The 18893-nt window shown below is 44.9% G+C and overlaps 1 protein-coding gene across 1 annotated transcript in view; it reads left to right on the top strand.

Moving 5' to 3' along the window:
- Positions 1-15752, top strand: part of LOC137433922 (homeobox protein DLX-3-like) — a 41568-nt gene extending 25816 nt beyond the window's left edge. The window contains exons 2-4 of the mRNA XM_068126416.2: positions 12444-12835; positions 13578-13771; positions 15321-15752. Coding sequence (XP_067982517.1) covers positions 12490-12835; positions 13578-13771; positions 15321-15629 — 849 coding nt within the window. The 5' untranslated portion in view covers positions 12444-12489 and the 3' untranslated portion in view covers positions 15630-15752. The remainder of the gene's footprint in view (positions 1-12443; positions 12836-13577; positions 13772-15320) is intronic.
- Positions 15753-18893: the final 3141 nt, after the last annotated feature.

The following is an 18893-nucleotide window of genomic DNA, read 5'->3' as shown; positions in this document are numbered from 1 at the left end:
CACTCTTTCCTCATGCACCTGTCCGTCACACACCTTTCTCGCGCACACTCTTGCGCACACTCTCCCGTCACACCCTCTGTAACACTCACCACCCCGCGCTTCCACGTGCTCCCTCGCACACGCGCTACGACCGACTCACTCTCGCCAGCACACTCACTCCTTGGCACGCACTTTTTCCTCACACACCCCAGAGTCGGACTTTCTTGCACACCTCCATTTTCGCACACCAGACCTGTCGCACACTTCACCAACGGCCTCTCACGAACACCCGGGTCTATCTCGACCCCCAAGCCTCTTAAATCACCTGGCGCATCATACGCACGACCATATTGGTCACCACTTACACCGGGTCCTCTTCCTCTTCGCTTCTCCTCCATCACCTGCGAATCCCTCATCCGGTTAATGAGCACATCATCACGATCCAAACACAGACTTTGGACCAATTCTTTTATCTCCTCTTTTATCTCTTTCTTATCCCCTCTCCGTCGCTTCTTAATTTCGCTCATCCCTTCTTCCACTTCTTCTAATTTGTGCTTCACCTCTTTTATTCCCCGGTACGTCTCCTCAAGCTCATCCTCTAAGGCTACCTTGACCGTTTCCAGGTGCGTCCTCACCTGCCGGTCCTTCGTCTCCATTACCTCTATCACCTCGTCCAACCTCGTTGTCAGTCCCTCACGTACCATCTGACATTCCCTCTTCGTCGCTACCAAGTCATCTTTTAGTTCTTTCTGTGTCGCCTTTAAACCTCCTAATACCGCAGTGTTCCTTTGAACCTGCTCCACTAACTCCGTTTGTCCCACCGTCAGCTGCTCCACCTCCTGCGTCAGGACCTCTATGCCCCCTTGTAACTTTACAGTCCCCTTTCTCACCTCCTTCTCCATGTGCTCCTTACAGTGCCTCACCTCCTCGCGCACTCCTCCGACCTCCTCACTCACTCCTCTTCTGATCTCCTCTCCCATCACTTGCATCTCCTGCCCAGATGCCACCCTCATCTGCTCCATTTCCTCCCTGTGAGCATCCAGTTTGGTTTCTACCCCCATTCTGACCCCCTCTATCTGCTGCCCCATTTGGTTAACTTCCCTTTCCGCTTGGTCCCTCATGTCCCTCAATTTGCCTTCCATGGTGTTTTCTAACCCCTCTAACCCTTTTTGCATCCCTTCCATTTGATTCTCTTGAGCGGCCATTCTGTTTTCTACCCCCGTTAACCCAGTTTTCACTCCCTCTATCTGATTCTCCTGGGCAGCCATTCTATTTTCTACCCCCTCTAACCCATTTCTCACCTCTTTTATCCCATTGTCTAACCCCTCAAAATTTTTGTCTAACTTCCCAATTTTCTTGTCTAACTCCTCAAAATTATTGTCTAACTTCCCAATTTTCTTGTCTAACTCCTCAAAATTATTGTCTAACTTCTCACCGGTACCCCTCGCTTCGTCCCTCATTACCCCCAATTGCTCACTCCGAGCCCTCGCTTCGTCCCTCATTACCCCCAATTGCTCACTCCGAGCCCTCGCTTCGTCCCTCATTACCCCCATTTGGTTTTCCAATCGCTCACTATTCTTTTCCATAAGGGCCGTCATTTGTATAAAAAAAAGTTCCAATCTTCCCAGCGGCGCTACTTCGGTCGCGGGCACGGTGACCAGCGAGGCGCCATTTTGCGCGCCCGCTTCTTCGTGCGTGACGGCGCTATTTTGCGAACCTGCCGCCCTCACTGCTTCGCTCTCCTCCTGTCCCTCATTTTGGTCCTGGATCGACCCTACCTCACTCTCCTTTACCGGACCCCAGCTGTCTTGATCCGCCATAGCGCGACTTTCAAAATTCGGTTTTTATTTTTTATTTTCGTAAAACAAATTGAAATTTCGCCGTTATAATTTCGCGCGGGAAACGCGCTCCGAATCGATTCGGTCGAGCGCCGTACGCGCTCCGGCTCGATTTTCCCTCCCAAAATTTGGGCCTAACTAATTTAGTCCCGGGTTCGAATTCCACTCCTCGACACCAATTGTTACAGACGTGGCTTGGATGTTATTTACCGAGCGGTTTTATGGTATGACCACGTCTGCACAAGTTACCCGATTGTGCCCGAACGTTGACTAATCGCGCTATGCTAGACCAATGAAGGAAAAAGAAGACACACGGCTGGAATTAATACGACACGACACCAGGGATACGGTTCTCAAAGGTTGTTATTACAATAATGCGGAAGGTTTAGATTACAGGGACAAGAGGGAAACCTAGGAAGGTGGGCACTTAAACACACTTATATTAACCCCAACAGACGACAAATAAACGGGACAAGGCTCACTCACACGGGGTTTGATTGCAACGAAAGCGGGTAGCGATCGCTCCAGGTGCACCTGGGCTCAGGGCAGGATCACGTACGGTCCAGTTTAAGAGATGCGGTGGAGGTATTGCAGCGCTCGAGGGGTGGCGACTTCTCTCTCCAGGCTGAGGCGCATCTGACGTCACATCCGGCGCGGGGCCGCGTATATCCGGCGGGGAGTGACACGCCCTCGGCTCGTTAGCTCCGCCTCGTGGAATCGGCACGTTGCTTCTCATTGGGTGCGTGCGGGGGGGTTACTGGCTCCGCCCCTGACGAGGAGCTGACAGCCAGCCCCTTCGGGGTAACGCCGTGGAGCGCATGGTCATGGCGGGTAACCGAGCCGGTGTGAGGACGCACACTCCCCGCCCCTCTGTTGTTGTAGTCGTAGTTGTAGTTGTAGTTGTTGTTGTAGTTGTTGTTATTGTTGTTGTTTGGGGAAGAAGATGGGAGGAGGTATGGGAAAGGTCCTAAACTCACTACTGATGCCATATAATCACATTCTGGTGCAACGAAGAGTCATAATTAATGGAAACGAGGCCTTAACTGACATAGATTAAGAATAACTAGGAAGATGTCCGAAAGTTGTCTACGTGTGGTGCGGTGGACCTGGGCACGACATTTAATGGGGGAATAAGGGGAAGGTCGGCTCTACTGATTGTTATTTACATGCAATGGGACTAGGGAATGGGGGATTGGGGAAAGTTGGGGAGTATTGGAGAAAATAGGGGAATATTTACAAGCGGATATGGAGGCCAAATTCCATATTCGCAACAATACCATGCTACAAACCTTCTACTCTATCCTCTCTGAGCTTATTGTGCAGGGAGCGGTTGGGGTTCTGAAATGCATTGAGGGCTGCTCGTCTAATAATGGCTCCAAACCTCAAGCCAACAACACGTGTATCTGTGAGGGATTCTGGTCAAAACACCAGCAGCAAAAGACGTGCAGGTGCACGTGACCTGGTGTTTGTCACACAGGAGGTCGTTCGAGAACATTCGGCAGGGGGCAGCAGAGGCACGTGTATCCGGCGGAGAGACAAACCACGCTGTCTGCCGAAAGTAGGACGATGTTAATCGCTGTATGTCTGGATGTCTGCATGTATGTATATATGTATTATGTATGTATATATGTACATATAATAAAAACCTTATTATGGAGGTATGTATGTATTCTGTTTGTCTGTCTACCTTTTGAACAATTTTCACTTAAACTACTCGACCAGGGACCTCAAAATCCCGATCATAAAAAAGGTTTTTGTCTGAAGAGTTCCGGTTGTACATTAAAAAAATTCCACTCTGAATGATTTTTATTAATCATTCAACTTACTTTATATATTAATCCCTCCGTTACATTTTATCAGATGACAATCTCAAGGGATTGTGAATTAAACGTTGTTTCGTGATTATTTACTTTTAACATTGTTTTGATGAACGTGACCAGGAGTTGTTGAGAATGCAAAAAAGGAGGAGTTTGAATACTTGTGGTTGTGGTTGGGGTGGGGAGTTAGAGAGCTGGGGTTGGGGGTGGGGAGTTAGGGAGCTGGGGTTGGGGGTGGGGAGTTAGAGAGCTGGGGTTGGGGGTGAGGCGTTAGCGAGCTGGGGTTGGGGGTGGGGAGTTAGAGAGCTGGGGTTGGGGGTGGGGAGTTAGAGAGCTGGGGTTGGGGGTGGGGAGTTAGAGAGCTGGGGTTGGGGGTGGGGAGTTAGAGAGCTGGGGTTAGGGGTGGGCCGTTATGGAGCTGGGGTAGGGGTGGGCCGTTATGGAGCTGGGGTTAGGGGTGGGGAGTTAGGGAGCTGGGGTTGGGGGTGGGCCGTTATGGAGCTGGGGTTAGGGGTGGGGAGTTAGGGAGCTGGGGTTGGGGGTGGGGAGTTAGAGAGCTGGGGTTGGGGGTGGGGAGTTAGAGAGCTGGGGTTAGGGGTGGGCCGTTATGGAGCTGGGGTTAGGGGTGGGCCGTTATGGAGCTGGGGTTAGGGGTGGGGAGTTAGGGAGCTGGGGTTGGGGGTGGGCCGTTATGGAGCTGGGGTTAGGGGTGGGGAGTTAGGGAGCTGGGGTTGGGGGTGGGCCGTTATGGAGCTGGGGTTAGGGGTGGGGAGTTAGGGAGCTGGGGTTGGGGGTGGGCCGTTATGGAGCTGGGGTTAGGGGTGGGGAGTTAGGGAGCTGGGGTTGGGGGTGGGCCGTTATGGAGCTGGGGTTAGGGGTGGGGAGTTAGGGAGCTGGGGTTGGGGGTGGGCCGTTATGGAGCTGGGGTTGGGGGTGGGGAGTTAGAGAGCTGGGGTTGGGGGTGGGCCGTTATGGAGCTGGGGTTAGGGGTGGGGAGTTAGGGAGCTGGGGTTGGGGGTGGGCCGTTAGGGAGCTGGGGTTGGGGGTGGGCCGTTATGGAGCTGGGGTTAGGGGTGGGGAGTTAGGGAGCTGGGGTTGGGGGTGGGCCGTTATGGAGCTGGGGTTGGGGGTGAGGCGTTAGGGAGCTGGGGTTGGGGGTGGGGAGTTCGGGAGCTGGAGTGGGGGGTGGGGAGTTAGGGAGTTGGGGGTGGGAAGTTAGGGAGCTGGGGTTGGGGGTGAGGCGTTAGGGAGCTGGGGTTGGGGGTGAGGCGTTAGGGAGCTGGCGTTGGGGGTGGGGAGTTAGGGAGCTGGAGTGGGGGGTGGGGAGTTAGGGAACTGGGGTTGGGGGTGGGGAGTTAGGGAGCTGGAGTGGGGGTGGGGAGTTAGGGAGCTGGTGTTGGGGGTGGGGAGTTCCGGAGCTGGAGTGGGGGGGGGGGAGTTAGGGAGTTGGGGGTGGGGAGTTAGGGAACTGGGGTTGGGGGTGGGGAGATCGGGAGCTGGAGTGGGGGGTGGGGAGTTGGGGGTGGGGAGTTAGGGAGCTGGAGTTGGGGGTGGAGAGTTCGGGAGCTGGAGTTGGGGGTGGGGAGTTAGGGAGCTGGGGTTGGGGGTGGGGAGTTCGGGAGCTGGAGTGTGGGGTGGGGAGTTAGGGAGCTGGGGTTGGAGGTGAGGCGTTAGGGAGCTGGGGTTGGGGGTGAGGCGTTAGGGAGCTGGTGTTGGGGGTGGGGAGTTAGGGAGCTGGAGTGGGGGGTGGGGAGTTAGGGAGCTGGGGTTGGGAGTGGGGAGTTAGGGAGCTGGGGTGGGGAGTTAGGGAGCTGGGGTTGGGGGTGGGGAGTTCCGGAGCTGGAGTGGGGGGGGGGGAGTTAGGGAGTTGGAGGTGGGGAGTTAGGGAGCTGGGGTTGTGGGTGGGGAGTTCGGAGCTGGAGTGGGGAGTGGGGAGTTGGGGGTGGGGAGTTAGGGAGCTGGAGTTGGGGTGGGGAGTTCGGGAGCTGGAGTTGGGGGTGGGGAGTTAGGGAGCTGGGGTGGGGAGTTAGGGAGCTGGGGTTGGGGGTGGGGGTGGGGAGTTCGGAGCTGGAGTGGGGGGGGGTGGGGAGTTAGGGAGTTGGGGGTGGGGAGTTAGGGAGCTAGGGTTGGGGGTGGGGAGTTCGGGAGCTGGATTGGGGGGTGGGGAGTTAGGGAGCTGGAGTTGGGGGTGGGGAGTTCGGGAGCTGGAGTTGGGGGGTGGGAGTTAGGGAGCTGGAGTGGGGGGTGGGGAGTTAAGGAGTTGGGGTTGGGGTGGGGAGTTATGGAGCTGAGGTTGGGAGTGGGGAGTTAGGGAGCTGAGGTTGGGAGTGGGGAGTTAGGGAGCTGGGGTTGGGGGTGGGGAGTTCGGGAGCTGGAGTGGGGGGGGTGGGGAGTTATGGAGTTGGGGGTGGGGAGTTATGGAGTTAGGGAGTTGGGGGTGGGGAGTTAGGGAGCTGGAGTTGGGGGTGGGGAGTTAGGGAGCTGGGGTTGGGAGTTGAGGTTTGGAGGGGAAGGAGAGAGTTGAGGACTTGAAATGCCATCTACATTTGGTGGAATTTCCATATTTATTACCCTGTTGGGGCGCATATAAATATTCCAAGGAAAGAAAAGTTTGAATTTTAGATTAAAGGTTAAGGTCACCACCATGAGATCAAACTGTTTTTGCTGTCAATGAGGGTAGATTTTCCATGAGATCGGGACACGACAGAGAGACGAGGGTCATTGCCAGCGAGGTAAACAGACTCCGATCTGATACAGACCAACGTCCCAACGAAGCAGGAAACGTGACCCCCCCCCCCCCCCCTCACCCCACTCTAGCGAGTCGTCGTTCCATCTGTGCGCACTTGTGTCTTCCTCGTCTTTCGGATCAAACGTGACAAACACGATAGACGGGTTTAATGTCTGGATCTTCGTGCGGCCTGAATCACATCACATCTCGGTTAGACGAAAATCCACTAAGTTCACGTGACAAGTCTTCGGGAAGTTTGACGTTGATTCATCAAAGGCGACGTTATTAACTTTCTGTTACAATCGTTCTCTTGACCTGCCGGTCATTCTTTTTTTTCTCCCCAACGTTTTTGCATCAGAGTTAATAGCTGTTGAAAAGTTATTATTATGTTATACAGCGTACACGCTCCTTTATGGAATAATTACTTCTTAATCGTCGTTTCTTATTTCTGAAAATCCGTTGCACTCGAAAAAGAACAGTTTCCCAGTGGCTGCATCAGGTGAAACTGGAAAGCTTGTTGAGTGTGAACGGATAAGAAGTTAATGTGTAATATACCGAAACGTTACCTATGAACCATAATATATTGACTTGCAAAAACGGATGCATTATATATATATATATATGGTGTATGTAAATATATATATAGGGTGTATGTATATATATAGGGTGTATGTATATATATAGGGTGTATGTATATATATATGGGGTGTATGTATATATATAGGGTGTATGTATATATATATGGTGTATGTAAATATATATGGTGTATGTATATATATAGGTTGTATGTAAATATATATGGTGTATGTATATATATAGGGTGTATGTATATATATAGGGTGTATGTATATATATATAGGGTGTATGTATATATATATAGGGTGTATGTATATATATATGGTGTATGTATATATGTAGGGTGTATGTATATATATAGCATGTATGTATATACATAGGGTGTATGTAATATATATGGTGTATGTATATATATAGGGTGTATGTATATATATAGGGTGTATGTATATATATATAGGGTGTATGTATATATATATGGTGTATGTATATATATAGGGTGTATGTATATATATATGGTGTATGTATATATATAGGGTGTATGTATATATATAGGGTGTATGTATATATATAGGGTGTATGTATATATATATAGGGTGTATGTAAATATATATGGTGTATGTATATATATATGGTGTATGTAAATATATATGGTGTATGTATATATATAGGGTGTATGTATATATATAGGGTGTATGTATATATATAGGGTGTATGTATATATATAGGGTGTATGTATATATATAGGGTGTATGTATATATATAGGGTGTATGTATATATATAGGGTGTATGTATATATATAGGGTGTATGTATATATATAGGGTGTATGTATATATATAGGGTGTATGTATATATATAGGGTGTATGTATATATATAGGGTGTATGTATATATATAGGGTGTATGTATATATATAGGGTGTATGTATATATATAGGGTGTATGTATATATATAGGGTGTATGTATATATATAGGGTGTATGTATATATATATAGGGTGTATGTAAATATATATGGTGTATGTATATATATATGGTGTATGTAAATATATATGGTGTATGTATATATATAGGGTGTATGTATATATATAGGGTGTATGTATATATATAGGGTGTATGTATATATATAGGGTGTATGTATATATATAGGGTGTATGTATATATATAGGGTGTATGTATATATATAGGGTGTATGTATATATATAGGGTGTATGTATATATATAGGGTGTATATGTATGTGTATGTGTGTGTATATATATATATATATATATATATATATATATATATATATATATATAAATATATATATATATATATATATATATATAAATATATATATAGTCACGTGAAAAAGTAAGTACACCCCACGTAAAGTTTTGACTTTTTCAACACATTTCAACATGCAGCTATTTGATCTTCATTTCAACAACTAGGGCATGCCCGTACTATATCTATATCTAAAATTATATCCCCCCCCCCCGCCCCCTCTATTTACATGAAATGGTTTGGTCCAAAGCGAACGGCTTGCGAGTGGTGACAATCCCCCCCCTCTATTTACATGCAATGGTTTGGTCCAAAGCGAACGGCTTCCGGAGTTTGGTAAAGAAATCGCCATCGCGTGCACAAACGCGCAGGAAAGCGAATGAAACGCAAATTCGTTTTTATTAGTTGTAAAACATAGTTTAACGCCAACATAGTTTGCAAACGTGAAATAAATGAATACGCTCTCAAATGTGCCATCCGAGGCAGAGTGTGTCCGCCACGTTCGGCACACGCGATCGTTCGCTGCTCTCTGATTGGTTGAATCGTTTTTTGGACATAGCTCGGTAAGTAATTGTCCGATTAATATGAAACCTTGAAAAGGCACATCCTCGGGTCCCCAGCAATATACCTGGCAAGTTAAAAGTATATCGGACCCGTGGTTGTCGAGAAACAGCGGTCACAGACAAACAAACGTACAGACGTACAGACGTACAGACAGAGATTACTGGAATTATAGATAGATATTGACAGATAAAGGTGATATAATATAACAAATATAATGAAACATTTACATTTTGTAGTCCATTGTATAATTTAAATAAACATAAATGCAAATTTCGCATGTGGAAAAAGTAAGTACACCCTTGGCTCTAATAGGTGGTATTGCCCTCTTTGGCAGAAACAACTTCAAGTCGGCGTTTCTTATAATTGTCTACCAGTCTCTGACATCGACTGGGAGAAATTTTTGCCCACTCCTTCATGCAGAATTATTTCAGCTGTGCGATGTTTGAGGGGTTTCTTGCATGCACAGCTCGTTTCAAATCCCCCCACAACATCTCGATGGGATTTCGATCCAGGCTTTGACTTGGCCATTCCAGAACCCTCCATTTCTTTCTTTTCAGCCATTCCTTGGTGGATTTACTGGTATGTTTAGGGTCATTGTCGTGTTGCAAGGTCCACCTTCGGTTGAGCTTCAACTTTCTGACAGATGTCCTCACATTATCCTCAAGCACCCTCTGGTACAATGAAGAATTCATAGTGGATTCTATGATGTGAGCTGCCCAGGCCCTGATGCAACAAAGCTGCCCCAAACCATAATATTTCCACCACCATGCTTTACAGATGGTATCAGGTTGTTGTGGTCAAATGCTGTCTTTGGTTTTCGCTAAACATGTCTTCTGGTACTGTGGCCAAATAGCTCTACCTTTGACTCATCTGTCCAGAGCACATTGTTCCAGAAGTGCTGGTCTTTGCCTAGGTGTTCATTGGCAAACTTTAGTCTTGCCCTGATGTTTGTTCTGGACAGCAGAGGTTTCCTCCTGGCACACCTTGTATGTAGATCAAATTTGTGCAGCCTCTTTCGAATGGTAGACTCGTGCACTTTGACATCAACAGTGGCAAGAGCTACCTGTAGGTCCCGTGATGACATTCTGGGGTTCTTAGAGACTTCTTTCAGCATCTTGCGGTCTGCTCTCGGGCTGAACTTGCTGGGGTGGCCTGGCCTGAACAAGTTGGCAGTTGTTTGGAATCTTCTCCACTTGTAGATGATCTTCCGGACAGTCGAATGATTGATTTCAAATTGTTTGGAGATCTTTTAAAATCCCTTCCCAGACTCGTAGGCATCTACAACCTTCTTTCTGAAGGCCTCAGGGAGCTCTTTTGATCTGGGCATGGTGACGCCGCACACTTCAACAACAAAGAGCAAACCAAACTAAATGTCTGAGGTTTAAATAAAACAGGTTCCTCCAAGATCCTCTCTAACGATGTTCTAATCATTTGCACCTGAGCTGGTGCACCTGATTCTAATTTTAGGTATTTAAAGTAGTGATAAATATCGGGGTGTACTTACTTTTTCAACATGTGAAATTTGCATTTATGTTTATTTAAATTATACAATGTACTACAAAATGTAAATGTTTCATGATATTTGTTATATTATATCACCTTTATCTATCAATATTGTTGAAATGAAGATCAAATAGCTGCATGTTGAAATGTGTTGAAAAAGTCAAAACTTTACATGGGGTGTACTTACTTTTTCACGTGACTGTAGATAAATGACTGAACCTGAGTTGCTGTTTTGTCATGGTTCACACCAATCATAATTCAATCATAATGCACAAATATATTTGTAATATACGTGATATTACATTTTATAAACAATTGAAGTTGAAAAAAAAAATTCCCAAAAAAAATTCCAGAAAAAAAAAAAGAAATTGAAAATTTTTTCAAATAAAATACCCTTAGGACATACCGACGGGAGAGATAGGTGCATACCAGAAGTTTGGTAGGATTTCACAAAAGTTTGAGGAAGTCGTTCAATGACACAACACAGACACTGCACAGATTTTTATATCGATATACATCGGGTGTATGTATGTATGTATATATATATATATATATATATATATATATATATATATATATATATATATATATATATATATATATATATATATATATATATATATATATATATATATATATATTTATACATACATACACATTACACACACACAAACACACACATGACCACTCACCTACTCTTTGCTCGGCACACAGTGGGATCTTTAACATGCACCATCCAATGCTGGCACATGGGAAACCTGGCTTATTAAACGTCTATCCCAAGGACAGTGTGCTCCATGATGCAACATAAGCATAAGACACATGAACACAACAGTTTAAAGTCAGGTCGGGAATGACAGTTGAAATGTATTGATGAGTATCCTCTTGTGGAATTGAGAAATATATTTCCATTTTTTAAAATTACAATGTTTAAGGGTCATGGAGGAGCTTAATTGTACATATACTGGGTAAGTTCAACGACGTTGAGGGACATTGATACAACATCTTGACAAATGTTATAAGGACATTAATATCGACAATGGGATAGAAAAAAAATACATTGCGAGAGGTATTTACAAATATCTAGGGAAGGAGATACTCAAAATAGTTCAAGACATACCAATGATTTTTTAAATTACACATATATATATATATATATATATATATATATATGTGTGTGTGTGTGTGTGTGTGTGTGTGTGTGTGTGTGTGTGTGTGTGTGTGTGTGTGTGTGTGTGTGTGTGTGTGTGTGTGTGTGTGTGTGTGTGTGTGTGTTTGTGTGTGTATGCGTTTTATGCACTATTACTATTGCGAGTACCTCGTTTTTATGGGAACCCCAAACAAGCGAACGTATCGGACTCAAAAATAATATTTGACAACAAAGCGAATCCAATCCGAAGAAAATTTCTTCGACAAACTTTCTGCAAGGACTGGGAGGATAATTTTTCTTGTTTAACTTAATTGCAAACTCGGCAACAAGTCAGAACGATAAACACAAACGAACTCACGTGTTCACAATAAGGGAAATATCAAGGGATACTATAATCCCACAGCACATATTTTACTTTACATGGAATATGTTCTCCAAGAACATGAAAACAATTCGAAAAATACCAACAACAGTAAATCTTGAGAGTGAAAACTCCAATAAAAGAATTATTCAGAGATGTTGTTGGATACTGCGTCCTCAACTTGTTGTCTTTGGGATAATGGATCGAGGACTATCGAACAATTCCAAACAATATGTGGAACAGTTTTCTCGGTTTTGGGAAAGTGTAAATGACGTTTATAGGGACTTGTGTGGGATGAAGGTGATGAATGAGTACGCGTCGGTTACGGTGGTGCACACGGGACTCCCCCCTCCATCCACACCACCAGCACCACCACCACCACCACCACCGGCTCGCCTGCCTGCTCAGTGCTCATCTGCATGAACGCGGAAAGCCGAGACCGCGCGGCCAATGGAGCGACGCGTCCTGCGCAGCCCTGCCCAGCGGCTCTGGGGGGACGGGGACGGGAGGAGGGGGGCACGACCGATAAAAGGGCGCACCGGGTCGGGCCGCCAACCCCAAATTAACCCGTCCGGAGCAGCTCGACACTGAGCGTTTGTTTCTCTCCGTCCTTTCATTCTCACCCCTCCCTAATCACCTCTCACTGTATTTTTTTTTATACCTGCAGTTACCTGTTACCTAACGAGCACCTGGTCTCAGTCCATATATGTGCCATGACCGACGTTTACGACTGCGGAGCTCCGGACCTGCGGCCGGACTTTCTGAAGCGCGATTCGGACTTCTTCAACTTGCAGAGTCCGCCGTTGCTCGGAGAGGCCGCGCCAGGTGATGGCGGTTTCTACTCGCCTCCTCCGGCCATGTACCAGCCGTACGGATCGTACTGCGCGCCCGCCACGTACAGTCAAGCTGTCGGACACTACTCGTACCCGATACCTTCCACGGGGGACGTCGGCAATTTTGCGAGCAAGCCGTATCAGTACGGCTACGGAGCTGCCCCGTACGGCCCGTACGAACTCGGATACTCCAGCCTACCTGCACCGACGAAAACGAGCGAAGAAGGTACAGTACGCAGCACCTTAAACCGGAAAGGTGTTTGTTAAAACCACTACGTACGCTACTAGTACTGGTACAGTATGTTGCATTGTGGGTAATTTTAGCTCAATCGTCTCGTGCGGAAAGTTTACAACGTCCTCCCATATAAGGCTCATCTTCATCATTCATTACGGGATGAAAACATGATGTATGTATATTTTTAAATAATATTTAGATTTTCTAATTTCTGCAATGTATATCGAGTGTGCGCCTCGATATACGTCGACAATTTCTGCAACGTATATCGAGGTTGCGCCTCGATATAAGTTGCCAATTTCTGCAACGTATATCGAGGTTGCGCCTCTATACGTTGACAATTTCTGCGACGTATATCGAGTTTGTGCCTCGATATACGTTGCTCTGTGCTTGATTTGCCATGGAGATTTGTGCTTTTTATAAATGGCTGCTAGTTGCTGCTCCGGTTCTGTGTCCTTGCGCCGCGAAGTCTGTGACCCCGACTCGTCTGAAACAAAGTTGTTTGTTTTCCTCGCCGACTTTGCCATAATTGCTCGTGGGCAGCGCATCAGGCGTTTCCCGCAGGCGCGGTTAAAGCCTTGTTTGCGCCAGAACCTGTCGCTCGGGTTTACAGAGGGTGGGGGTGGGGGGTGGGGAGAGGAAGCAGGATGGGGGAATGTCTCCCGATACGTCTGATGTCGACGTGCCTCAAACTCTACCCCTCCCCTCTCACCGACCCATCTCCCCCTCGCAGGAACGACGAAGAACGAGGAGCGGGAGGCGACCGTACGTATCGTCAACGGCAAGCCCAAGAAGCTCCGCAAACCCCGCACCATATACTCGAGCTTCCAGCTGGCGGCCCTGCAGCGGCGCTTCGAGCGCACCCAGTACCTGGCGCTGCCCGAGCGGGCCGAGCTCGCCGCCACGCTCGGGCTCACGCAGACGCAGGTGTGCCGAGGGTGTCCTCTTTATACGGCGTCTGCGGTCTCAGCGCTCGCAACACTATCTGGAGGGAGGAATCGTTATAAGCTCCTTCGCTTGCAGCTCCTCTCTGTTACGACGTTGCTTTGAATCGACGGTGGTGCTGCATCGCGGAGCATGCCGTCAGAGCTAAAACGTCAATCGGCCCGGCCCGTCCTGTCTACATTTCGCTGTGGTTCACCAATTACCCATTATTAAATATGAAAAACCCTATTGGCTTACAAACCTCTACTAGTACATCGTCGACAAAACGTGTGATCGAACAACTCAAAAAGCAAACTCAACATGTGTAGCACATTAATGTAACCATTATTAAATGCGACCAAAATTAATCCGCACGCTTTTCGGGGGATTTTGTAAAAGCGTCTAATTTAGTTCCCATTTCCCCCTTTGTACAGAGTATGTAAGGCAGTTCTTTATATGGATACTTTTAATTTTGTCCAACTTGGGTTACGATCGAGCCTCGGCACCTTGCGCTAATTCATTTAATTCCTTGACGCTCCAGCTCTGAAAATGAAGTTTAATTCATTAATCAAACCCGGATAATGAAAATTAATTTGTGGGATTTTTCTAAGGGCTCTCTGAGGGATTGAATTTTGTAAAAAAAGGACTTGTTTTTGTCCATCTGTTATTTATCTGCAATTCCACCTGGAAAATGGAGGCCTTACGACAAGCGAATGCGAACGCAAAGGGTGATCAGTAATTCAATGGCTTGGGCATTCAGTTTATTTTACCAAAAGGTTATTGAGCTAAATTAGCGAGGTATCATTTTTGTGTAAATTTTTCATTTTTGTTCAAGTTTAAATTTATTTTTTACATTTTTCTCCAATTGTAAACTTAATATCCCCATCACTCCCCTCCCCTAATCCTTTTACAATAATTTTAATGTTTTAATTGAAGAATCAACCTTATTTTAGTTTTATTGATCATGCTGGACCACAAATTTGTAAATCTTCCTTTGTATGCATAAGTAACGTTATATGATTTTCACATTATTGTTAACAACAATTGAATATAATAGTAATAACAATGATAATAGTGATAACATTAAATGCAAATGTAATTACAAAATAGCAAAAATGCTACGTCATACTACGTAAATAAGCACGTGTTTTTTTGTTTTTTTTTAAATAAAAGTGAAGATCATGTTTCTTTGTTTGTTTTTTTTGTTTTATTAATTTTTTTACTTTTCTCCTTAACATGGCGTTATTCGTTTTTATTCCTCCGCCCTCGAAGGTGGCTGGAGGCATTATGTCTTCGGGTTGTCCGGGTCCGTCCGTCCATCCGTATGGGCTAAATCTCGTTTTAATGTATTTTCAGCCTTGACCTTTTCTAATGTACCAAATATTTTATTTATTTGAAAATACTGCGAACGTTATAAGATTTTTTTTTTTTTAATTCTAATTTTTTTTTAGAAATAATTTAATAATTTTACCGACACGGTAAAAAAAAAAAAAAAAAATTTCTAATAATTAATTCTAATTTTTCTAATTTTCTAATTTTTTTCTCCATACAGATAAAGATTTGGTTCCAGAACAGGCGCTCGAAGTTCAAGAAGATCAACAAATCGGGCGAGGGGATCGCACCGCCGCAGGCGAGTCCGAGTTCTAGCGACCCCATGGTGTGCAACTCGCCATCACCACCGACTCTATGGGACTCCCCCAACCCCACGGGCACCGTGACTCTGCCAGGTCCAGCTTTAATCCAGAACTACGCGCAAGCTCCTTGGTATCACAGCCAGTACATTCAGCAGCATCAACATCAACTGCAGCCCTTGCACAGCTCGCACACCCCCAGCGAGGTGAACCCCACGCCGTGCTTCTGACCACGGACCCGCTTCCGTTCCGTCGACCAAGGGACTATCGTATCGGACGGAGTCGTGCTCCTGCTGCACCCGGGTACCACGGAGACCCGTCCGCACCCATCGCTCATGACGTGTCGGTATTGTGACGCGCCTGTGACGTTCGCTCACGTTTGCGGAACGCTCAATTCGTGTTGTGGGGGGGGGGGGGGCACGTTGTGATCGGAGCACATGTTGTGTGTAATACAAGGACAACTTTCAACAATTATGGTTGAATTAAACTTCAAAAATCACACAATTTTATAATTTGTAACACTTATAACAGTGACAACACAGGCCGAACCAATCGGGCGGCGCATACAGTACACTCATGTTTTCAATACAGTACGTGGGGTAAATATTACGTGCTAAGGCTCGTTCTGGTCTCTTCGTGCGCAACGATAGATTTTCAGGGATAAGAAAGATATGATTAATAGGAACGAGAGCTATAGTATATACCGTAGTTAAATTATATACGGTTTTACTTTCTTATGACTTTCAGTGCCTTTCTAAGAATGGCTGTAAACAATTTAGCTGTGTTCTCCACTACAGTATTTGTACAAACGGATGTACATAAAAATGTTTACGAAAAAGAAACTAAGATGGTATTATAAAACACTGTTCTAAATTATTTACATCGATTTTAGACATTTGCTGCTTTTCTCACGCCAATTCCTTGACTTTGCTTGCCAAGGCATTGACTTAACATTTATCATTTATACAAGTTTTGAAACTGTATAGGTCAACATGCAATGTGGATCAATGCTGCATGCACCCCTCGAGACCCTTTACCTACCTTGTCTGTTTCTATTTGCCACTTTAAAATAGAGGTTTCTCTAATGTATCATTGCTCTCTCTCTCTCTCCCTCTCTCTCTGTCTCTCTCTCTTGTTCTCCCTCTCTCTTGCTCTCTCTCTCTCTGTCTCGCTGTCTCTCTCTCTCTCTCTCTCTCTCTCTCTCTCTCTCTCTCTCTCTCTCTCTCTCTCGCTCTCCCCCTCTCTTGCTCTCCCCCCTCTCTTGCTCTCCCCCTCTCTCTCCTCTCTCGCTCTCTCTTGCTCTCTCTTGCTCTCCCTCTCTTGCTCTCTCTCTCTCTCTTGCTCTCCCTCCCTCTTGCTCTCCCTCTCTTGCTCTCCCTGTCTCTCTCTTGCTCTCTCTCTCTCTCTTGCTCTCCCTCCCTCTCTCTCTATCTCTCGATGATTTTTCACTGATCTCTCTGCCTTATCGAATGACCTTCGGACACAACTAAAGTTGTGGACCCGCCATTCAGAGAGCTTCTGCGATTGAAAGGTCGAAACCTCGGTGACGGACGGTTCCCCGCTGACAATCCCGATGGCTGTGTAATCAGGCAGTCAGTAAGCTGAAAGATTTCTTAAATTCTCTTCTCTGTCTCTCTTCTCCCTCTCTCTCTCTCTCTCTTTCTCTTTCTCTTTCTCTTTCTCTTTCTCTTTCTCTCTCTCTCTCTCTCTCTCTCTCTCTCTCTCTCTCTCTCTCTCTCTCTCTCTCTCTCTTTCTCTCTTTCTCGCTCTTTCTTTCTCTTTCTCTCTCAAAAATGCTGAGCTTACATTTCCTCAGGAGTTAGTGTCTTTGAAAATCTCTGCCATCTCTACCATCTCTGTCTTTCTCTTCACTCACCTCAACACTGCCACAGATGGTGTACCGCTTCATTTTCATTCTCTTTACACCGCCTTGTGCAACAATGGCGCTTCAAGTAGCTCATCGAGTCTTGAACTTGGTATTAATTTATTTGTATTATGAGAGCATAATGTACATAATGGAATAAAGTGGAATGGCCGAAAAAGGACAAAGGCATCGTATTGTTTTTTTTTATTCTGCTGTATCATATTTTTTATGGCAAAGCAGTGTTTTGGCAAAGATTACACTGGGTGGTTTGCCATTGCCTTATCAGCAGTCAGTCAGGACAGGAACCTGAATTTGTTGATGGTGCCGGCAATAGCTCACCTCCTCTTGGTGAAGGACACCATGGGAATCTTTAACGTCCACCAATTAGTGTCGATAGAGACGGGACGCCCAGTTTAACGTCCATCCGAGGGCCTGTGAAACATCGGGATGATAGATTACAGCTGGATCGGGATTTGAACTAGGCTAGACATCTTACAGGCGAGTGTGCATACCTCTAGGCCATCCTGCCCCCTTTTCTGGCTGTTATTAAAATTTCTGAGTCTTAACCTGCAAACTTTCTTTTTGAAGATCAAGCTTCATGCACTGACTGACCATTGCTTACATGACCCCCACTGAATGATCAGCACATATATTTCCTTACTAAGGATTTCATTTTACAACAAGAATGCTGCTTTTAAATGGAGTAAAGGTTTTCTTGAGTTTATCTGAAGATGAGAAATATTTGCATTGAAATGTTAGAACAAAAAAAGGCTTTGGCGACGTCACGTGCACCACAGGATAAGTTTGCATCATTCACAGGTAGTAGGGAACACCTTTATATGAAGTAAAGTATGTGTGTCATATACAAATCGTGAGGGTATTTCCAATTGTTTAAGGGCCTCCAGTCATAAATCTGATGGGGGCATTTTCAGACTGGGATGGTTCCAAATTAAGGTGATGTGGTCAATCGTGTCATGCAGAAAATGTCGAATTTGGCTCGTCCTTTCGGGTAGTAGATACTACATGGGAATATTTAACATCCACATTGCTTGCGTAAGCGATAGCCGGCTTAAAACGCCATCCAAAGACGACACTTTCCATGATGTCGCGTGCTTCATGTGCCGGTGCTGCAACTGATCGACATTTTGGGGTCAGATCCCCTTTTATATTGGATCCAAGGCAAGACCTGAGAGAAGCGAGCTTGATTCCAACTGAATCCTCAATGGTGATTCAAACTCCACTGTGATTCAAACTACAGCCTGTGTATATATATATATATATATATATATATATATATATATATATATATATATATATATATATATATATATATATATATATATATATATATACAATATATATATATATATATACAATATATATATATATATATACAATATATATATATATATATACAATATATATATATATATATATATACAATATATATATATATATATATATACAATATATATATATATATATACAATATATATATATATACAATATATATATATATATATACAATATATATATATATATATATACAATATATATATATATATATATATACAATATATATATATATATATACAATATATATATATATATATATACAATATATATATAT

The sequence above is a fragment of the Myxine glutinosa genome, chromosome 10 (genome assembly GCF_964187855.1).
Source record: "Myxine glutinosa chromosome 10, kmMyxGlut1.1, whole genome shotgun sequence".
NCBI lineage: Eukaryota > Metazoa > Chordata > Myxini > Myxiniformes > Myxinidae > Myxine > Myxine glutinosa.
Note: the sequence above shows the minus strand (reverse complement) of the source record. Positions and strands in the feature narration are given on the sequence as shown.